General features: G+C 52.9%; 1 protein-coding gene across 2 annotated transcripts in view; it reads right to left on the bottom strand.

The window, feature by feature from the left end:
• PAQR5 (progestin and adipoQ receptor family member 5) overlaps positions 1 to 23215 on the bottom strand; it is an 82165-nt gene that overhangs the window by 1951 nt on the left and 56999 nt on the right. For both annotated transcript variants that reach the window (XM_007120396.3, XM_055088081.1), the window contains 5 exons: positions 19769 to 19896; positions 16919 to 17124; positions 12806 to 12932; positions 4490 to 4586; positions 1790 to 1931 (listed from right to left, as the gene is read on the bottom strand). In XM_007120396.3, the coding sequence (XP_007120458.1) occupies positions 1790 to 1931; positions 4490 to 4586; positions 12806 to 12932; positions 16919 to 17124; positions 19769 to 19896 (700 nt within the window). The remainder of the gene's footprint in view (positions 1 to 1789; positions 1932 to 4489; positions 4587 to 12805; positions 12933 to 16918; positions 17125 to 19768; positions 19897 to 23215) is intronic.

Below are 23215 nucleotides of genomic sequence, written 5' to 3'. Positions count from 1 at the left end.
AAAAAAAAAAAAAAAAAAAAGAATGAGGGTGTAGGAGAGCTGAGTAGGTGGCCAATGAGTTCCTTAGGGCAGGGAGCTGCCAGCACCCCCAACCTGCATCCCCCAGGGAGGAAGTGCGCCTGGAGGGGCCACCCCTGCCTCACTCAAGCCATACTACTGGGCTGCATCTAGTTTCCAAATCTGTGTGTGATGCAACGAAGTGGTTCCTTATGCAGCGAGAGCCGTGTACTCCAAGGACACAGGGCCAAGCAGAAGGAGGTGACCGGCTGTGCTCAGGCACAGACCGGTCTCTGTTAGGGCAGGAGATAAAAAGACAGAAGAGCCACGAGCCCTGTACAGATGTGAAATGTGCCTGCAGCAGGAAGAGCGATTTCAACAATCCCGCCTGGCAGGAATAGGGAGGAACTTCCTGTGGGCGTTGGAGAGGGAGCCCAGCGTCTGACTGACTCTGTTATTTAAGGACGGAGAACTTTCCAAACCCTCTGTTAAAGATCTGTTACTAACTGCCCATCTGGCCAATTTCCCCCCATAGGAGTGTCTTTCGGCTGTAGGCCCAAGAGGACAGGATAGAGGCCAGTAAAAAAAATGTTATTAAGAAGCCAGAGCTGGCAAAACAAGGCCCAGGGCTGTTTTTCCCGCCCCGCCCTCACCCCAGACTTCGTACACTACCACCTCTATTTCATCTGGCTGGAGCTGGGGCGGTGGACGTGCTGGGCAGTTTCCTGAGGCAGGTTCCAATCCTCTGGCCCTCTCATCTCCCTCCTTTTTTGAAATCTGCCCTCTAAGCATTTTGCTCATTGTAATCCCTTCTGGCAGGAGACAAGAAGTAAAGGAGATGAAACTCTAATCAGAGCAAACAAAGCAAAATCTTGCCATGTGTCTTGGGCAGAAGATGGAAACCCATGGACAAAATGGGCCTGGGGAGAACCAAGGTTCCTGCCCGCCACCTGGGGATGGGATCTGAATCCCCATGGTATTGATAGCTTATCTAAGGAGCTCTCATCCCAGGACTCATCAGCCTCACCAGAAGTGGCCCAAGGGTCCCTCCTCCAGCCAGTCCCAGAGCCAGGGTGGAGGAGACGCGTTCCGCAGTGCCACCCACTTCCCTAGACAGAGAGGAAGGAACCCTGCCAGCAGGTGTAAACCCCTGTGGTTCCGACACCTCCTCTCCACCACATGGCTTCTCTAACTTGAGTGAGCTCAGGCTCACCTGGAGAATCACACAGCTTCTGAGACACGGGACATCTGGGGGCTGGGAGCTGAGAATCTGCATGTTCCCAGGTGATGCTGAGACTGCTGGTCCAGGGGCCATACCTGAGAACCACTGCTCTACCACGATCCCTGGCCCCATCGTACCCACCTGAACGAGACAAAGACCCTTTCCTCTCCTCAGCACAGCCCCCTGCCAGCTGGTACCCTCAGAGCCAGCTGTACTCTGTCTTTCCTCTTCCTTTTTACGGCTGCCTTACATGTTCATTTAATAACGGGATTTCACATTCTAGGTAATAATGGGACTCACCTGTCCCCATACCTGCTGGAAATGCTTTAGAGTCATAGATCCACCTCCTCTCCATCCTCCGCCATCCTCCCTGGTTGTCCACTGGCTACGTACATCCTGGCCTCTGTCACCTTACAATTTCACTAACCTTGGTCTGTGCCTGGAGAGCTTCCAGAAGAATTGCTTCTCTCCCTGCCCCGGCCTCTCTTTGCAACTACGTGCACTGGTGTCAGGGATGGGAACCCTCCCTGGACAGGAGGGCAAGGGGCATCGGGGCCACCAGGCACTCACCGATGTAGTCGAAGCGTCCAGGAGCCAGGCGCTCTGGCAGATGCGCAGAGTAGAGGAAGGAGGCCAGGAGGGTCACGGCCATGTGCTTCTGGTGGTACAAGGTGGCTTCGTTCTGTGCAGTCTCCCCGGGGAAGAGGAATAGCTGCAGGTATTTAAAGAAACGTCGGGTCTTAAAATAGATAACCAACAAGGACATACTATATAGCACAGGGAACTCAATATTCTATAATAACCTAAACGGGAAAAGAATTTGAAAAAGAATAGATACATGTATATGTATCACTGAATCACTTTGTTGTACACCTGAAACTAACACAACATTGTTAATCAACTATATTCATTATAAAGTAAAAATTTTCAAAAAGAGAAGGAAAGAGGGAAAGAGGGAGAGGAAGAAAGGAAGGAAGGAAGGAACGTATGTCAGGTCTTGAGAGGAGGCCTGTGGACATCCCCGCGCATATCTGTGGACTCTGTGGGCCAAGGCCGTTCCCTCTCCAGTTCTGTGGCTTGGAAAGGGAACTCGCAGGGACTATGTGAGCAGGCTTCCTGTTCTGAGTGTGATCAACTGAGACCCAAGGCAACTGTATTTTAATTCCCCGCATGCTCGTGAGAGCCTTTGGATTATTTAATTCCAAAAGAAAAGAAAAAGGAAAGAAAGGAAGGAAGGAAGAAAAGGAAAACAACAGAAGTGAAGACCAAATGAAAGGAAAAGAAAAATCCAGTTAGATATAGCGCTACTTTTCTCCTGGGGCTAAAACGTGAGTATAGTAAAAAATGGCCTATTCACACTTGAACTCACTTCTAACCAGCACATCCCCTGAATTGATGCTCCTAATTAAGGCTTTAAGGCCTAAAAATCCCTGGAAGGCCTTCTGAGTCATCAAAAACTATTCATTATGGACATTACCCTGGTGTGGAGTTCAGTACGGTTTTTGTACGATTGTTATAAATAGTGGCGGCAGCCACCACTACGGAGGGCACTAGGCCAGGCCTTTTACTTGCATCACTTCACTGGAGCCTCAGCAACGACCACAAGGCAGACACTATTTCCCCCATTTTGCAGATGAGGAAACTGGGCTGGAGGGTGACTTGCAAACCACTAACTAGCAGTGAAGTCAGGCTGATTCCAGAACCTGTGTGCTCAGCCACATCGCCATTTAGGGTAAGCCGTCCCCTCCCCCGCTGCCCACTGGCTGATGCAGCCCAGTGCCAGGAGCACCCAGCGCTCATAATAGCAAGAACCTGTGCTGTATGCTTCGGTGGCCTTGTGGGACCGGCTTGTTCTTTGCTCTGGTTTCCTGTGTGTGGTCTGTGTCCTCGAAGAAGGATTCAAGGAAATGGGCTGCATCCCCATCTCTGGGTCTCCCCCAGGCCCACATGAACTGAACGGGAGCACACGCTCAGTGCCTCAGCTAATGAACCCAGCCCGACCCCTCTCCTCTATCCCTGGGCCCTGCCATCCTGGCCTGACGCAGCACACCCTTAAGCTGCCTCTGGGAGGGGAACTCCACCCACTGGGCCTGGGCTTGGCATTGCTGAGCCCATCAGTTCTGTTTATTTGATTATTCTCCTCTACCCCCCGTGAAGGACAGGATGTCAGCCTCATTTAAAGATGAGGAGGACTTCCCTGGTGGCGCAGTGGTTAAGAATCCGCCTGCCAATGCAGGGGACACGGGTTCGAGCCCTGGCCCGGGAAGATCCCACATGCCGCGGAGCAACTCAGCCCATGCGCCACAACTACTGAGCCCACGCTCTAGAGCCCACGAGCCACAACTACTGAGCCCGCGTGCCACAACTACTGAAGCCCAGGCGCCTAGAGCCCGTGCTCCGCAGCAAGAGAAGCCACTGCGATAAGAAGCCCGCGCACCGCAACAAAGAGCAGCCCTGGCTTGCTGCAACTAGAGAAAGCCCGCGCGCAGCAACGAAGACCCAACGCAGCCAAAGATAAATAAATAAAATAAATTTATAAAAAATTAAAAAAAAATAAAGATGAGGAAACCGAGGCTCAGAGAGCTTATGCTCATTGCCTAGGGTCACACAGCCAGTTGGCAGTGGGACTGGGATTTGGACGTGCGCGAACTTTCCCCCTTCTTGTCTTTCCTCCTACACCCTCTTCCTTTGTGTTCTCCATCTAATTGCCATCTATCCTTTAAGACCTTCATTCATGCATTTTCCTTCACTACTACTACTATGTTAATTGATGATAATATATAATACTGCATTTACTGGACTCTCACCACCAGCTAGCACTTTACACACTGTCTCACATAATCTTGCCCACAGCCTGACAAAAGGAGGTGTTATTACCAGGCCATTTTACAGATGAGGGAAATCAGGACACAGAGGTGGAAGATAACTCGTCCAATGTCTTGCAGTGAGTAAATATTAGAGATTTCCCTCCAGAGCCCGCTCTCCTAGTCACTCTACTGAACCCCAGGCTGCCTCCCCTGCCCAGCCCTCTGCAATTGCTCCTGAGCCCCCAGTCAGCGCTGGCCACTGGTGCATCTCCTATGTTCATCAGGGCCTCTGTGTTCATGCCGTCTCTTAATTAGTCTGCAAGTGCCATTAAGGGAGCACCTCGGGCTCTACTCCTGTGTGTCCCAGTGTGACCAGGACAGCGCTCTGACCCCCAGAGCTCAGGACACAGTTGATTCCCTGATGTTGCCAACAGGCAGAGAGGGGTTGGAGCCGGGCCCTTACCCTGGAGAAGATGGGAAGGGAGTCCCAGGTGTAGGGATAAGCGAAGGCCAGGACACGAAGCATCTTACAGAGCCTAGGCTTCTGGACCTCCAGAAACCTAAATCAGGGAAGGAAAGGTGGGGAGAAATGAGAATGAAAAAAGAGTTTCAGTAAATAACACACACACGCACATTAAAAATAACCAAGGGCGAGTAACCCACGAAGGACAAGCATTTTTGCACAAGCTCCTCCTATGGCCAGCAGCTTCTCCCCCAGCCCTCTCCACTTCTCCCACCCTGGTGGGAACGGCTCAGTCTCAGATGTGGAAAGAGCTCAGGGTGGGCGGGGAGGGGGCAACCATCTCCCAGCATCCTGAGAAGCAATGGCATCCAGACAAAGTCAGAAAGGAGCAGAAGCCCTTCAAGGGCCAAGTTATCTCGCTGCCAAAGAGCCTTCTAGAAGTCCAGCAACCACCAGGACAGGGAGACATGTGCAGAGAGGGTGGGCCCAATGGCACAGGCTCCTGGGGCGAGCACCTCTGCGAAGGTGGAGATGCTTAATTAGTCAGAGGCGCCAGCTGATTACCCTGCAGAAGGCCTGGGTGCAATTAGGGGTTTAATTACTTAAGAGATTTCTGGAATATTTAATACCGCACACAGGGATACTGGGCCAGGGAAACTGAGTAAGCATGGTCCTTCCTTCTCTCTTCCATCATCACCCCCACCTGCCTCCGGTTCAAAGAAAGAAGCCAGCATTAAAATGAGTGGTGCTGACTGTTGCAAAGACAGGCAGCTCCTCCTGGATGGAACACGATGGGGCCTCAGCTGGCGTGGGCCCAGCCTGAGGAGGGGGCAGCAGCTGAGGGTGTGCGGAGCCGGGCAGCACAGATGGCAGGCTGGATACTGGGAGGGGAGGAGTAAGGAGAGGCTCCACATGAAACCACAGCCCTGAACTGGGGCTCGGGCGAGGGAGAGCTCACACGCCCAGGCTGCGCCGGGAGGCAGGGCAGGTACCCACTTCAGCAGCACAGCGTATTGTGGGCGATGGATCCTCCCTTGGTGCCCACAGGGCTGCGAGGCCAGAGGACCCCCAAGGGTGGTGTGTGGAGCCCGGGCGCCGAGGCTCGTGGGGTAGCTGTTCTAGTGCAGCCCGTAAGATGAGGGAGGCGCTGGGGCCATCTCAGCCCCCCTCGACAGTTCTGCCCCTCATCACACTCTCCGGCGGGGATGGAGTCTATGTTCCACCACTGCTCTTCACCTCTGCTCCCCAGATACCCCGTCCCAGCCCACTGGCCTGCCCCTTCTCCACCAAACATAGACTGCTGCCCCTGCAGCCCAGGCCCATCTCCCCTTCCAGGTTATTCACGTCCCCTACAAGCCAGTGCAGTCACCTGCCTACATGCCCCACTGTGCCCACATCCTTTGGCGTGGAAAATGGCAGAGACACCCACAACTGCCTCCTGAGTGGTTGGGGAACTCTCCTCGAGGGCAGAGCTGGGTCTGCTCAGCTCTCCATCCCCAGCATCCAGCTCAGAATCGTGTCTGAGGACATGACATCGCCAGGCTGCTGTGTGCCGTCCAGCTCTCAGGGCAGCCCAGCCTGGGGATCCCTGTTCTGGGTAAGAGGCGGCCACCGTGGACCCCGAGAAGCCCCATAACCTCCAGAGATCAGCTCCAACTTTGCTCCAGCCCATGGGCATGTCCCTCCTTCTTTCCTGACCCTGTGGACACTGGGCAGAGATGGAAGAGAAGTTCAAGAAGGAGGAGGAGAAATAAGGGACCTCAATTCATCATCCCCCAGAACAGAACCCCAGCCTTGGAAGGAACCACAAACCCCGGGATTGGTGAGGCTGCACAGGGTCACGATCTGGCAGACACCCTGAGTCTGATCCTGTCCCTGCCCTTTGTGACCATGTCATCCAGCAGGTGATGTAACCCTTGTGTGCCCCAAAATCCTCATGTGTAACACAGGGACAACAACAGAATCCCTGCAAGGGATTGTTGCAAGGGTTTGACAAAATGATGCTCGCAAAGAACTTACAGTTGTGCACAGCACAGAGTAACACTCACGAAATGGCAGCTTTTAAAACAAACGTGTGTTGTAGGAGCCATCCTCTCCCCATCCCCATCCTCTCCCCATCCCCATCCTGTAGCTGTGTCGTACCAGAAAATAGGAACAGGAGGGACCAGATGAGTTCTGGGTGATTTGCCTAAAATCACAGGAGCTAATAAGAGGCAAAGCTAGGATTTACAGCCAGGGCCATCTGGCTGGCTTCCCACCCTCTCCCTGCGGGCAGGCAGAGCAGGCATCTGACCACTACCCAGCCTCCGTCCTTACCTTACAGACACCCCTCTGCCCCAGGAGGCAATCGGAACACACGCCTGCTGCCCCCAGGAACCAGGGCCCATCTCGATGGCCTTCTCAGTCCACAATGGCAGACCCTGTCCAACCACGGCAAGCCCACTCCCTCCCTCCCCATGCACTGCCACCGCCTATCACGTCTGGGTGCAAAGAGACTCGCTATTAAAGCACGCTCTTTCTGCGGCCACTTACACAGGAAGAAGGCTGGCTCTGGCTGACGAGGGCCATCCCCCAAACCATGGATTTCCTGCGACTTGAGACATTTTGCCCGGCCTGATAAAGTACTTCCCCAAGGGCAAACGAACCAGCCTCTCCAGCTGCAAAGCCGAGTCTACAGGGGGAAAAAGGAGAAAAAGCAGAACAGAAGAGAGACAGCAACAAAGAATAAGAGGCAGAAGGGCCAGCAGCCACAGACAGGGGGTGCCTCCCACTACCAAGGTGCAATTCCAAATCAGGCCACAGGGTGTCGCCACAGCCAGAGATTCCGAGAGGGACGGGAGGGAGCCACAGCATCCTCCAAAGCACCCCACACCCCAAAGTCTCCAAAGCCTCGCCTGGTAAGGCAATCCCTGCACCCCAGAGCTGGGAGGCAGGGAGCCAGGCCTCCTCCGCCTAGAACCAGATGGGCAGGAAACACTGGGTTTTGGGAGAAGCCTCCAGCAACAGAGGGTTGATACAATACCAGTCTATTCTGAAACCTGATAAATTCTTGTTGCAACAAAGCTGGAAAGATTTGCAGGTGAATTCTGGAACTAGTGCTTGAAAGAAGTGGGCCTTTGGAAACATCATACTGTTGCGGAGGTGTGTCTGTATGTGTGTTGGGGGCGGGTGTTATGGTAGTTTGGTTGTTGTGTGGGTGACATAGCAGGAATGTGGACATTTCCACGTGCTGGCCCCTAGCCCTAGCAGCACTCCATCATCTGACTGAGCCCTCTGACCTCCAGATGTATCTGAGAACCACTGTCTGCTAAGCCTCCTGTCTCCAGCTCTGACCTCCAAACCCCCTTCCAGGCCGGCCCCATGCCTCTCTGAGCTGCCACGACAGCACTGCCACGGCAAGGCTCTCAGAGCACAGCTCACTACCCGCCAAGGATGAAAATCCATCTCTCCCTCACAGCACCGACCACAAGGCATTTCACTGAGCAAGTATATGTCAAAACACCAATGGTTGGATGCTTTGAATGGATGAACGGAAAAGTGTGTACAGTGACTCATGGGGAACAGCACTGTGTAACTAACATTCCTGACAGAGTGGTGGTGCCTTCCTAGGCTTTCGGGTTGTCGGCGCGTATGAGCAGGCAGGGTCTCTGTCACCCTCACCTGGCTCTGAGAGTCACAGAGAGGTCAGGTGTTCTGTCATTTCCCCCCTCAAATGCTGCAGAACAAGAAAGCAGTTTTCTAGAACGTGTTCCTTTGAACCGAATTCCATGATAATAAGGATCGAAAGACCAGTTGGGGGAGTCCACGTCTCCCTGGGTGGACTTTACCTAACGGACATGTATCGTAAGGGAATGAACGCCACTAGGACCATGCTACTCTGGGAAGCACGTGGATAACTAAAGCATGACTCTTGAGCTCCGCAGTCTGCTGCTCAGGGAAGGAGGTGGTTCTCAGCCATGGATGGATGGAGCGGGAGGGGGGAGGCAGACGTGGGCTTGGGGGGTAGGGAAGAAGGCAAGGAGAGAAATCTTGGAAAAGGCGCTGAAGCGGGCATCATAGAATGCCCAAACCAGAAGGAACCCAGGGGACATCTTCTTAGATGCCCCTGTTTAAAGGCCGTGATCGGCCAGAGGCAGCACAGCAAGTCTGTGAGATCGGCCCTCACCCTCCTCCACCTGCTTCTGAAGTTAATCAGGGCCAGAGCCTCTCCCCACACACGAGTCCCCCTCCTCACTCCTCAGACACAGAAGACAAAGACAGAGAATGAAAACAAAGGGGACGGGCCTTGTAAGAGCAGGGATCCACCGACACACGGAAAGGAGAGCAGACAAGATGCGAAGGAGGCCGGACGGGCCCGCGGGGGGGACATCCCACTCTATCCTTGACTCTGAGCATGTAGCGTTTACCCCTCTCTCCCTTTCTGTTCCCCAAGCCCCCACTTAAGCCCCGCAGGGCACGGGAGCTGAGTCCACAGAACTGTCTTCCTAGGAAGTTTACTGTCCTTCACGAGGACAGGGCCAGTCCTCTGTAGGACACACGAGGCGCTTCCATTCCCCCCGCCTCTCTCTAGCCCCCCTCTAGCTTCTCTCCCCGCTTCCAGCCCCACAGGCTCTGGGAACTCTGAAGCTCCTTGTTGCCTCCCAATGCCATATCCCACCCTCTCCAGGCCCTCGCCCTTGTCCAGGCTGTTGGCTCTGTCCAAAAGGCCCTTCCCTCCTCTCCAGCTAAAGTGTTCAACCTTCCTCAATACTCATTCCTAAGGCCACTTTGCAGAAGCCTGGGAATCCAAGCAGGTGTCATTTTGTGTTATCATTATTTGCTTATGTTATATCCTGTAATGCTACACACTGAAAGCCTTTTCCTCTGGCCTTTAAAGGAAATGATGACTCCATCTGGACTTTTTGAGGGTCTGCAGTCTGCTTCTCATACTGCATGGGGCACTCTCTGAGGACAAGGACTGAGCCTCACTCATCCCTGTATTCCCAGGTCTTAACATGACACTTGGAGCATGGCAGGCATTTAAGGAATGTTGAGTGGTTGGTTGGATGCATTGATGGAAGGATGGGTGGTTGGGTGGGTAGATCGATGCATGAATGGGTGGATGGATAGATGGATAGATGGATGGATGGATGGATGGATGGATTGATGGGTGGGTGGATGGGTGGATAAACTGAATAAGTGGATGGGTGGATGGATAGATGGCTGGGTAGATGGATGGATGGGTGGGTAGCTGGATGGAAGGGTGGACGGATGGATGAATAGGTGGATTGATGATGAACGGGTAGATGGATGAATGGGTGGGTGGGTAAATGGATGGATGGGTGGGAAGATGGATAGGTAGGTAGATGGATGGATAGATGGATGGATGAAACAGCCACAGATGTGCCCCATAAGCAGAAATCATCCATTTCATTGACAAGGGAGAAGCCCCAAATGGACATTCAAGAGATTCCTGGCCAACCTGCCCTGCCAAACAAGTTTGTCTAAAGGTGCCAGGCATGTCACATCCAAAAGACCCATTCGGGGACTTCCCTGGTGGCACAGTGGTTAAGAATCCACCTGCCAATGCAGGGGACACGGGTTCGAGCCCTGGTCTGGGGAGATCCCACATGCTGCAGAGCAACTAAGCCCGTGCGCCACAACTACTGAGCCTGCGCTCTAGAGCCTGTGAGCCACAACTCCTGAGCCTGCATGCCACAACTACTGAAGCCCGCGTGCTCTAGGGCCCGCATGCTGCAGCTACTGAACCCACGAGCCACAACTACTGAAGCCCGTGTGCCTACAGCCCGAGCTCTGCAACAAGAGAAGCCACCGCAATGAGAAGCCCACACAATGCAACCAAGAGTAGCCCCCGCTCGCCACAACTAGAGAAAGCCCGCATGTAGCAACAAAGATCCAACGCAGCCAAAAATAATAAATTAAAAAGAAACAAAAAAAGAAAAAAAAGACCGATTCATTGTACCTGAACAATCTGGGAGGACTCCTGGCTAGAAGAAAACAACATACCCTCATGGCTTATAGGTGATTCAGGAAGATTAAAAAAAAAAAAAAAAACGTTCCAAGAATTTGCATTGGGAGTTCATGGGAAAGCAGTCCTGGATCATGAATGGTGGGACTGTTTCTTCCACCCATGAAGCCCACCTGCCCCACCAGTCCGCAGTGCTCGCCTCCCTCTGATCCGAAGTTTGCAAGAGCAGAGCCACGCAGCCCCGCCGGAGCTAACCAGGCAGGACAGTGGCTCATCCAAGGACCTGATCCAGGTGTGTCTTTGGCCCAGGCCTGTCGGTGAGCCCTCACATCCAGGCGCTGTGCCTCCAGGCCACGCTTCATCTCTCTTGGGCTGTTTTTAGCATCAGTGTTACTTTTCTATGTATGTTACACCTTGTCTCACCCAAGGCAGGGACCCGATCTCCTCCTCTCCCCCACCCGTGGCAGCCCTCACAGCTCTGGCCTGGCACAGAGGTTGCGCTTCAGAAAAAGCTTTTAATCGCCAGAGCCCTTGAGGAATTGGGGGCGAAGGAAATAATAACCCCATGATGTCTGATTCAGTTTTCTACCCTCTGGGCAGACCCTATCTCCTCACATCTGGAGGGGCGCTCTGATTTCCAGGAAGAGGGAAGGGGGAGTTTGCCCCCCACTCCCATCCCAGGGACAAAGCAACACAAAGCCCAGTCTTGAGACTGAGCCTGGAAATGAGGCTCACCCCCATGGCAAGCAGCTCTGTGCTTCCCACCACCTGCCTCAGGACAGGTAAGTGGAAGGCAAGTTGGGGCAAGCATCCCCGATGCTGTTTAAGGCTCTATCCTTTGATTTTTAAAGAAAACCAACCTGACAAGTTTGGGGAACCTGCCTACCTCTGGATCCCACAAAACCAGAGTGTCACCCAAAGAAAGCTGGAGCCAAAATCATTGCGGGGAAGTTTTCTCCTGGGGAGGGAAGAGGTGGCGGCTGCCAGGAATAAGAATTCTATGAGGGCAGCAGCAGTCTATTCAGAAGACTCAGACTGGCTCAGTGGAGTCGCGGGTAGGGGGACAGATGGCCAGGGGTGACCGCCAGCCTTCCTTGGCGCTCTTCCTAACCCACCATGAAAGGGCCCCAGCTCCCAGCACCATCTACACAGGGATGTTACCCCAACACCACCATTCCAGAGGTTTCCCAAGTAATGTCGGGTAGTTCATTTTTACCAAGAGCTGAATAAACTAGAGTAGTTATCCTAAAAAATGCCTCTTGTACTCATACTCCAATGAGCTTCCTTGAGTGGAAGGAAAAAATTAGAAGGGATAAGAGCCAGTGAGCTGGGCATGACTCATGGCCACCGGTCTTCCCCTGGGGATGTGTTGGACATTTGAATATCATCCATCACCCACCACACATACAGGCATATCTTGTTTTATTGCACTTTGCTTTATTGTGGTTTTTGCAAACTGAAGCTTTGTGGCAACACTGTGTTGTCAGATGATAGCATTTTTAGCAATAAAGTATTTTTTAAAGGTGTGTACATTGTTTCTTTAGACATAATGCTATTGCACACTGAATAGACTATAGTGTAAATATAACTTTTATATGCACTGGGAAACCGAAAAGTTTGTGTGACTTGCCTTATTGTGATGTTGGCTTTATTGCGGTTGTCTGGAACCGAACCTGCAGTATCTCCAAGGTGTGCCTCTATCAAGAGGCCAGCCCCCTCTGTCCCTATTAGCAGATGGCCCATTTATGGGGCACCTCCTATGGGCCAGGCTAGTGTTAGGTGTTCTGGATACATTACCTGTAATCCTTACATCCGTCTCACAAGGTAGCTGTGTTGACCCCACTTTTTTTTTTTTTTTTTTTGGGCCACGCCACGCAGTTTGCAGGATCTTAGTTCCCCAACCAGGGATTGAACCTGGGCCACAGCAGTGAAAACACCAAGTCCTAACCACTGGACCACCAGGGCACTCCCTTGTCCCCATTTTATAGATGAGCAAACTGAGGTTCAAGGAGGGTAAGTGACTTGTTCAGCAACAGGACAAGCTACATAACTTGTAGAGCCCAGAGCAGAAGGAAAGTAGGGGGACCCCCTTGTTCAAAACTCATTAAGTGTTTCGAAACAACAGCAGGGAATTAAACCAAGTGGGGAGCCCTCTTGATCACAGGGCCCTGAGTGCCTGCACAGGCGTGTGCCTGTGAAGCTGGTCCTGCCCGGCCACTGGAAGTCCGTCTGGAACTGAGTCCCAGGTTCCCGAGCGTCTTTTCCACTGTCCCCTCCAACAGTCCAGGGAGCTGCGTGCTCTGTGCTGCCCCCAACCCCATCCCATCTGAGACAGAGCAGCCGGGTACCTGGAATAGCAGGAGAGGCCGGTGCTAATGATGGTGTTCAGCACAGCCAGGGCCACGTAGTAGTCGTGGAAGACGGTGTTCACCAGCGTGTCCGGGAACACATAGGCAGAGTAGGCGATGGCCGAGCCTGGGAAGAAAAACCAGCCTTGGGCAATAAGCCAGGACTCAGCACTGTCTAGACTCCTTGGGAAGACCAACCCCCCCGCATCTGGCTGAGCCCCCCATCATCCCCACAGACCATGAGCAGTCCTGCCGCTCCACCCTTACTTATGCCATCACGCATCACCCCCCCAGCATGAGAATGTTCTGTGAGCCCAAGCGCTGCTCCAAGGGCTTGACATGCATTAACTCACATAAACTTTACAACCACCCTCTGACATCAATCCTGCACTTATCCTCATTTTACAGATGAGGAAATGGAGGCACAGAGAGGTTTAGTAACCCTCCCCGGGGCACACAGCTAGAAAGCAGCAAAGCCAAGCTTCAAATGCAGGAAGTTCAGCAACAGTCCCTGCTTTTAACTATGTTCCCCGATGACACCCCAGTGTGCTCAGCTTTGCTCTGAGTGTGCACATCTCACCTGCCTGATGATATGGGTGTCCCTTGTGGAACGATCAAGGCTGCAGGGGAGGAGGGGGTGGGATGAGGGAGGGCCCTTGCTGAGGCGAGGTGTGTCATATCAGCGGGCTGGGGGACTGGCCAGCTGAGAGGCTGGGCGTGAGATGCTAGCCTCAGCATTTTGTTTTGTTTTAGTTTTTGGAGTTTGTGAGAGAAGGGTTACTGAAGGACCTTTTAGAGACCTGTCTGCTGCAGCTTTTGTTTGAAAGAACAGGGGAGATCACTGTCCTTTTCAAAGGGGACAGATGTGTCCAGGAGCCTGGACCAGATGGCCTCTCCAGGCACCATCACCTGCTGAGGTCCCTTTTGGGAGAGGCAGCTGCAGGCCTGTCAGCCCAGAGCCTAAGATCAGGCCTAAGGACACCTGTTATCCGAAAACAAAGAACCCTGGAATGCTAGTTCAAGGCTGAACTCAACTTCAGGCCATGCAAGTTCAACCTCTGCCTTTGATCCCATGTGACTGGTGAAATCTATTGAAGCCTAGGGAGGTGCCCAGGGTCATACAGGCAGAAAGGGCCAAGAATCACTACTCCTGGTACAGTGCTCCCCACACCTGCAGGCTACCTGTGAGATTTCAGCTGGAACTGCCTCCAGAAGGACAGATTCTTGCCTCAGCCTGATGCCATGGGGAAGCTCCCATGTGGACCAGGATGCCTCTGCTCTGTGTGTATTGACTGAGGCCAAGCTCCATGGGTGATACAAGAGCGAAGGAGACTCAGTCCCCGCCAAAAACTGCAGTGGAAAGGGAAACTGGTGAGTGCCTCCAGGCGGGTTCTAGAGTGAGGTGGGCGTTCAGGATGGGCCGGCATGCAGTCAAGTGGCTGACCTTGGAAGCATCCTTGGAAGATGGGGGATTCTTACAGGTGCCTGAGGGCAGGGACGGCTTTCCAGGGAGCAGGAGACACCTTTGGATGCCAGACTAAGGAAAGTGAACGTCCCCTTTCAGGCAATAGGGGGCCCACCGAAGGTTTTTTGAGCAGGGGATTAAGATGGTCAAAGCCTAGTGAAAGTGCTTGGGAGGTCCAAGGGGGAGGGGAACAGCTGGACATCGGGGAGGAAGCTGAGCAAACGCCACCCTCCAGGGATTGAGGGTTTCCACAGGGTCAGGGAGGAGGAGAGATGGCTGCAGACAAGGGAGTCCCAGGTGGATCCCACAGGCTCTCTCGACTGACTAGACCTTCCTTCCAGGTTTACTGAACACCCCCATGTCAGGCTCCTGGCTACGGACTGGAAAACCAGACGTGAAAGATGCATGGCTGTCCTCAGGGAGCTGTTCCCAGTAAGGAGCAGAAATGAAGGAATCAGACAGAGCTCCATGGAGGCGGATCCAGGCCCGGGGACTTGGAGGAAGCCACAGGCAGGGGCCCTGAGGCTCCCAGGCCCTGGCTCTGCCATTTACAAGCTGCGTGACCTGGGTAACTTACCTTTAGTGTTCTCACCTAGAGCGTGGGTGTAATGATGGTCCCCACCTCAGGGGCCTGCTGTCAGGGTTAACTAGGTAATCGTGGTAATCGCTACCTTCTGTTGCTTACTAAGTGCCAGGCAGGCACTGTCCGACACGCTTCACTTACAAAACCCATTTAATCTTTATAACACTCCTGTGAGGAAGATACTATGCCAACTGTATCTTGCCTAACAGCATATAAGTATTAGGGGGTGGTGCAGTTAGGCCGCTAAGACCCGCGTTATGCCAGCCCTTGGTGATGTGGGATGTGGGTCGGGTGCTCGGCATGGAGCCTGCCGTGATGCCTCCAAAACGCTTGCCCTTATCATAAATGACTCTGGGGCAGGCGATCGAGGGTGATGGAAGCTGCTGGGTTAAGGAGTTTGGACTTCATCCCAGGTAACCGGGAACCTGGAAAAGTTTAAGTGGGAGGGGTGCCATGGTCAGAAGGCCTTGAGGAAACCCCGCAGGGCAGCTGGGTGAAGCCCAGGGGAGACGTGTGAGGGACTGAGCCAAGCCAATGGGGGCACGGCCGATCTGGAAAGTATGCAGGAGAAACTCAACTGAGTTTGCCGACCGATTAGACGGGATGGTGAGGTGGGATGGGTGGGGAATGAGAGGCAGGGGAAACGTGATTATTCACAGATTCCTGACTCGAAGGGGAGGAGATGCAAGGGCGGGGGCGGGGAGGATGTAGACAGTCTCGGTCCCAGGGCTGGATGTGGTGTGGAGCTTGGGTGAGCAGTTTACTAGAGATGGGGTTTGGGAGTGTCCCCCAGAGGTGTTGGGGGATGGTGTGGGCGCAGAGGAGATCTCCCAAGGAGCCTGACCACGGAAGAGCAGAGGCCCAAGAATGGACTCCCAGCTCGTGCACCCATATGGGGGGACGGAGGAAGGGGAACTGGCGAAGCAGGATGAGCATGTAAATGGGTGGGAGGAAAACTAGGAGGGAGTGATGTAAGAGGGGCCAGAGGAAGCGGGGGAGGTTTGAGGAGCACGGGGGTGACCCTGCATCAAAGGCTGGAGAGAGAGCCCACGGGGCCTGCGAGTCAGGAGGAGGCTGGGGCCTCGGCAACCAGAGTTTTAGTGAACGGTGGGGACTGGGCAGTGGTGAGCATGTAGAGACTCGTGTGTGTGTGTGGGGGGGTGTCTGTTTGTCTATGTATATGTGTTGGTGTGTATGTATGTACGTGTGTGTTACTAGTGAAGAGAGAGGGAGAGGGGCGGGAGAACAGGATGGAGGTAGGTTCCTCACACACCCTCTGCGGCAAAGGGAAGACGGTGACTTTGCTTTCACACCTGGAGCAGGATCGGGGACAGAGGAAGGGGCTAGAGCTGGGATGCAAGGGGACAGACGGATGCCCACAACTGGGGGAGAGAAGAGGAGACAGGAGGAGGGGGTGTCAACCCCCCACCCCCCTCACTCTATCCCTGCAGCTCTAACCCCTACAAGCCCCCAGACCGATGGGGTCTGTGACCACCCCCTTTCTCTGCGGGGCACAACAGAGACCAGCACTGATGAGTGCAGTTGGCTCACCCTGGCCTGTGACAGCAGATTGTTAGTGTCAGAGAACTCGCAAGCCAATTGTTAAACACGGCCATCGTTAAAAATTGAATGACAATGAATAAACTTACAATGACATGCATCATATTAACAAGAGTAACAACTGTTCAGTCAATGCACCCGCTGTATCTGTACAGAGGAATTGCTACGTACGTAATGGGGACCTACCATGCATCTCTCCCCAGCCCTGTGTTCAGTGATGTTGGTGCCTTGAAGCCGGCCGTGGCAGGAGTATTTACACCACAGCAAACCTGCCAACACCACAGACCAGGACTGTTGTCCACGGAGAGCCAGTTGTTAAATATTTGCCAGCACGCCTTTGGACAAGCTTCTTATAAAACACTCATCAGGCACCCGGGCAGGGGCACTGGCACTGCGGTGACTCTTCCGGAAGCCCACCAGAGCCTCACGGTGACCCCAGCTCCCAGGGGAAGATGCAGGTGGTTCAGTCACAGGGAAGAGGAGACAAGGGCAGGGCCTGACGTACCCAGGCTGAAGAGGTTGACGGCGCCGTAGTCCAGGAAGTAGCAGATGTGCCGGGCGTTCCTGGACATGGAGCTGAAGGTGTGTGCACAGCTGGATGCGAGGGGGTACACACAGCTGGCGCCCATGTACACGAGCAGAGGCCAGGAGTAGCTGTCATTCAGGACGTCCGTCACACGCAGGGTGCTCACAAACCTCCACATGAAGAACCTGGAACACAGGGGGACACCCTCAACCTCCGAGACAGGGGCTCCTCTTACAGCCCTCAACAGACCGTCGCCTGCCTTCCATTTCCCTGGGATGACCGGCTCCTACATGGTCTCGCTTTGGTGACATGCCATGAGCGAGGAAGGGTGAGTGGGGTCCTTTTTGGTTGGAAATATGCAGGATGGGCAATGGTCCAGTCCCCTCCCCCTGCATATGTGGTGACAGATCCCTTTCACAGCATCTTGCCCAGGTGACTCTCCAGCTTCAGCTTGCACACTTCCAGGGATGAGGAGCTCACCATCTCTTGAGGCAGCTCTGAGTGTTGCAAAGTTTCATTGAGCCTCCATCTGTCTCCCTGGAATCTCTCTCCATTGGATCAGCCCTAGTTCTCCCCATCAGCACAACAGAAAACAAACCCATCAGATATCTCAAGGCTGTCTTCATAATCCCTCACACCTCTCTGAGCTTCACATTAAAAAACCTCAGTGCATTCAACCATTCCTCATGGGATCCAAATTTGGCCTTGTCGTCATCCCTGTGGTTGGTCCAAGTTCCCCTTGCAGGAGGGCACCTCAAAGAGAAGCAATTCCCTCTGTGGGGTCTGGAAAGTCTGGAAGACAACAGGACGATTTTCTCCCCCCTCTTCCATGCTATTCCTCCACTAATATAACCATCTCTTTCTGAGGGACCTGGTCCCTCGGCTGAGTCTTGGCTAAGCCTAGGCCTCCAGATTCTTCTCTACATGGAGACACTGCACAGTTCTGTGTCAGATCTGCCTAACCTATAACCCATGCGTGGGGTTCTTGCTTGTAGAGCTGACCGCTTCCACAAACCTCTACTAGAGAGCCAGGCCCCTTGCCCACAAACTCTCCCAGGAAAGGGACCAAAAGCTTTTCACGCAGGAACCCCAAGAGCATCGCTAAATTCTCTGGCTACATTTGTGATCTTTTCCCTCCTGTCCCAGCAGAAATCCAGCTTAAGCTATCTGCTATTTTTCAGAATGTACCCTTTTATCATCTCGAGATTACTCCCGACTTCTACTTCCCTGGGGCATCTTTCTCCGGCTCTCCCGAGCCCTGCTTGCTGCTCTGTGTTGCGCTCTCAGGGCCTGGCGGTACAGGGGCGTCATGCCCAGTGGGGCGCCCCTGCCAGCATGTCTCAGCTGTAAAACAGCTACAATGGGATCTGCGCACAGCAACTCAAGCCCCACGAACAGGGATGGTCAGGCTGGCACTTCGTAGCGGCACAGACTTCGAAATAGCCTAAGTCACCTGTGGTTCATCCCGAAAATGGAACACCGCGCAGCTGTTCAAAAGCCAGAGAGGCTTCTGTGAGGGTCAGACAGAGATCTCTGAGGGAAAAGCAAGGGAGGAAAGAACCAGGTGCTGGGTGTACACACATGTCACAGATGCTCGAGTCTCTAGAAAAGCGTTCTGGGAGGATGCACAAGCAGCAGGTCACCCCGGCAGCTCCAGAGAGGACGAAGAGGGGCCGGGGAAAGACTCCGACTCTACTCCCTTCTGCAATGTTATAATTTATTATCATTTAGACTTTTTACTTAAGTTTACTTAAATTTAAAACAACGAACAGCCCCCGTGAGCAGATCTTGCTGCCACCCGGACCAGTCTGCAGGCCCTAGGGCTTCTTTACAGGTGGTCCTATCCCACCCCAAGCCTGAGCTCTCCCTCTTCTCCACTGGCGACGTTTCTGGCACCAAGCAGCCTTCCCCTGCATTTTGCCCTGGGTCTGTCTCTGACTGCTGGCCAGGCAGGCCGCCGTCCTCGGGCCCCTCTCTGCCTGCAGCACACCCTGGGGTCCTTCCTACTCTCTTGGCTTCTCAATATGATTGGGAGGGGGAGTCCAGAGACCAACCTGTGCCAGAACTTGCCAGGGGATGTAAGCAAGTCACTCCTTTCTCTGGGCCGCATCTGTGTCAGCCAGTGGTGATCTGAGTCGGCTGGTGGCCTGCATGACTCCCATGGTCCTTCCAGCTCTCGTATACTATGACCCCATCTGCACCCTTCACTCGCTATGGACAGGCACCAGGTATGTGAAGCTGGTCTTCGGTCCCCACCTTTCTCAGCCAGGTCCCCCCTCACCTTCCTGGCAATTCCCATTTGTACGTGTGCGCGTGCCAGAGCGTTCTCTTGGCTGGCTCCGTTAAAGTGCTGCCTGACCAAATGCCTCACAGTTGCTGTGGTCCCAGGCACCCACAGCTCTGTGCCTGATGCCCTTTCCAATGCCTCATCCCCTAATCCTCAGGGCAACCCCAGAAAAGGTGCAGACTATCCTGCTTTGCATATGGGAAAATGCGAAGCCCAGAGAGGTTAAGTGACTTGCTCCAGCTAGGGAATTTTAGCCAGAAGACCCAGAAAGCCTCCAAGACTGAATAAGACAATCCTCTCAAATCAGGCCCCGAAGCAGGGGAGCAGGGAAAGACCGGGGAGCTGCCAGGAGCCCCTCGAATCCTACTACAATCTGGGTCCTAGAGCTCAGCCCAGCAGCAGACCGCCACGCCTCCCAGCACCACGGGGGAGTCCCCCAAGTCCCATCACGGAACCTCAGCTCTCTCCACCCCAGCTGTGTTTAAAGAAGCCCCAGTTCCCAGGCTCTAAATGAGCAGCTGGTCAAGGGGGCTGGAAGGTACCAGAAGGGCAGCAAGTGCGTCCAGATGTTGAGGGTCTCATTGGTCATTTGGAAAAGGCTGAGGAGACAGGCCGTGGCGGAACTCTGTGGATGTCGGTAGCCGAAGAGGATGCCCTGCTCATGGAACACCTGCAGGGGGAAGAGAAAGGGGCGCCGAGGTGAGACGAGAGGGTGGCGGGAAGGTCTCAGGAGGAACATCTCAGGTAGTCTCTAGCTTTCTCCCAGGCTGTGCACTTGTACAGTGGAGCCTGGAACACTTGACCCTGAGTCCTTGACCTGTCAAGCTGCTCCTGCCTCCCTCCCTTCGCTTCTAAACTCCCATGTCCTTCCAGAAGTCTGCAGTCAGCTGGAGGAGAGGATTCAAGGCCTTGACTCCCTTTGGGAAACCAGCCTGTCGTTGCATTCCAGATGCACTTACTCGTTTCATGAATATTGCCTAAGAATCTGCTTTTGCACCCTCTGCCCGGGGCCTACAGCCCAGTCTTCGGATGCCTTCATGGTTGGTTGACATATATGCTGCCTGTTTGAGCCAACAAGCCTTGGATGTCAGGGGCTGGTGGAACGATCTCTGCGGAAGATCCCTCCCCGCCAGGGCCAGGATATATTCACCAAGGCGCTGCATAAAGGCCTGTTGATGATGAAAACTATGATGGCATCAGCCTGCGCCGCAGGTGGAGGAGATGGCTCGTCACAGCAGGGCCCACGCAAGCTCCCCACCCCACGCAGCCCACCTGGCAAGGCTCTCAGTAACCATCCCGGCTGAGAACTTGGACGGGTCAGGTAAAATAGGGGGTATCAACCTGCTTGGAGGACTGCATCACATCCATTAAAAATGGTAATTATGGAGACAATGAGGCATGAGGGACAAAAGCTCAGGATGTGATACTAAGTGCAAAAAAGTGGAATGTCAACTGTATTCCTGCCATGATGATTAGAACTATAGAAATTTTAAGTACACATAGTGGGATGGAGACTGGGAGAAACACGGAAAAGGAAAGAGTTTTATTTGTTGAACTAGCAGGATTTGCAGGAGATTTTCTCCCCCTTTTGTGTTGATCAGATCAGGGTTTCTCAATCTTGACCCTGTTGACATTTGGGGCAAGACAATTCTTTGTGCTGGGGGGAGCTGTCCTAAGCATTGCTTAGCAGTAATGTGACAACCAAAAATGTCTCCCGAAATTGCCAATGTCCCTGGGGGCAAAATCTCCCCCAGTTAAGAACCACTGACTTAGCCGAATGTTGTTATAACCTTTGAGAGGTAAGTAAAAATGAGTAGATTAACTGAGGCAAATAATGACAATGACAATATTAGTAATCGTAATGTAAATTGAATCACAATCAATTTTAAAGGTTTCCCTCTGATTTTCTAGGGCTGTGGGAGGAATGGAAGGCTGGGAGAATTCCTACCTAACCACCCATTTCCCATTTGGGTTACCAACTTCTTAGTTTAAGAGAGGATCATGATTCAAAAATACACAATATTTGTAATGACCTATAATGGAAAAGAATCTGAAAAAGAATATCTATGATAATAACTGAATCACTTTGCTGTACACCTGAAACTAACACAACATTGTAAATTAACTATACTTCAATTTTTTAAAATGGTTTAAAAAATAATAAATAAATAATCAAAAACAAAACAAAAACCACAAGAATAGACAATGTAGGGACTTCCCTGGTGGCACAGTGGTTAAGAATCCACCTGCCAATGCAGGGGACACAGGTTCGAGCCCTGGTCTGGGAAGATCCCACATGCCAAGGAGCAACTAAACCTGTGCGCCACAACTACTGAGCCTGCGCTCTAGAGCCCGCGAGCCACAACTACTGAAGCCTGCGCGCCTAGAGCCCATGGTCCACAAAAAGAGAAGCCACCACAATGAGAAGCCCGCACCCCACAAGGAAGAGTAGCCCCTGCTCAACACAACTAGAGGAAGCCCGTGCACAGCAACAAAGACCAAATGCAGCCAAAAATTTTAAAAATTTTAAAAAAAAGAATACACAATGTATGGCATAACTTGGACTATCTCTTGAGGTTCTGAGTCAACAGGTTTCATGGAATAGTGGAGAAATTAGTAAGGGGATATCAGAGTAAAGAGTCAAATCTGGGCCCATTAGGTGCCCTATGACCTTGAGCTGGGCCACAACTCTCAGGGCTCAGTGTCCTCACCTATGAAATGGGGGGTGTTTGCTCACCAGACGGTGAGCACATTCCCATCTTGGTTCAATTCTGGGTGAAATTAGTCAACTAGGGGGAGGGGGAGAATGAAGTTGGTTCATGGTCCAGTGAAGAAATACTGTTTGAATTAGGTTTGGGTTTTAGCTAATTAAAGCGATTTGTTCCAGTTTTTGATTCACTGTACTTTTCTGCTGACATCCCCGGTTTTCAGTGGACAAGCTTCCCAAATGGGCAGCAGGCATCTCGGCTTGCAGCTGCCCACCCACCAGGGTTGCTGACAAGGCGGCAAACGGGCTGATGGCCTTCAGCCTTTGATTCACGAGAGGAGGATGGCACGTGCTTGGCAGGCACACGTAAGGCCCTCCAGCAGAAACTATAAGTCTATCATTCTACCTGTTATGTTTCTTGCTTTCTTCCTTAAAAAAATTTTTTTTTAAAAATTAATTTATTTTATTTTCGTCTGTGTTGGGTCTTTGCTGCTGCACGCGGGCTTTCTCTAGTTTTGGTGAGCGGGGGCTACTCTTCGTTGCAGTGCGCGGGCTTCTCATTGTGGTGGCTTCTCATTGTGGAGCATGGGCTCTAGGCTCGCGGACTCGGTACTTGCGGCAAGTGGGCTTCAGTAGTTGTGGCTGCACAGGCTCTAGAGCGCAGGCTCAGTAGTTGTGGCACACGGGCTTAGCTGCTCCGCAGTATATGGGATCTTCCCGGACCAGGGCTCGAACCCACGTCCCCTGCATTGGCAGGCGGATTCTCAACCACTGTGCCACCAGGGAAGCCCTCTCTTTTTTTTTTATTAAAGCATTGGCCTCTTGTTAAAATGCAAGGACTCCAGAAAGGAGCAATTGTTATTAATTATTCACTGCTTCATGTGAATAAGTTCAGCAGATCCCGAGTAGCAGGAGATCTTACAACAAGGGGACTACGGAGCCCTGGGCATGTGAGGGTGACACACAGGGAGGAAGCAGGGAGGGGCTGCAGGACAGCTCAGATGCAGTGACAGCCACAGCTGGACGGTGGATGGATGGGACCCAGAGCAGGGGAGAGTATCCCACATTTTGTCCACGGTGACTCAGGATATGACTACTGTTCTTCTCTCTTTGGACCCTGCATTCTGGGAGGCAAGAGAGGATGCTGATAGAGTCAAAAGCCAGAGGGGAACAGAGGGGCTGGGAAGTCCACAAACTGGACAGCTTGACCACACTGAAGAATCTGGCCCCAGACCTACAGAGAATGCCTTACCACCAAGGCCAGGGTTGGGCACAGATTAAA

This window comes from Physeter macrocephalus, chromosome 11 (assembly GCF_002837175.3).
Source record: "Physeter macrocephalus isolate SW-GA chromosome 11, ASM283717v5, whole genome shotgun sequence".
NCBI classification, from domain to species: Eukaryota; Metazoa; Chordata; class Mammalia; order Artiodactyla; family Physeteridae; genus Physeter; species Physeter macrocephalus.
This window is presented reverse-complemented; position numbering and strand designations above follow the sequence as displayed.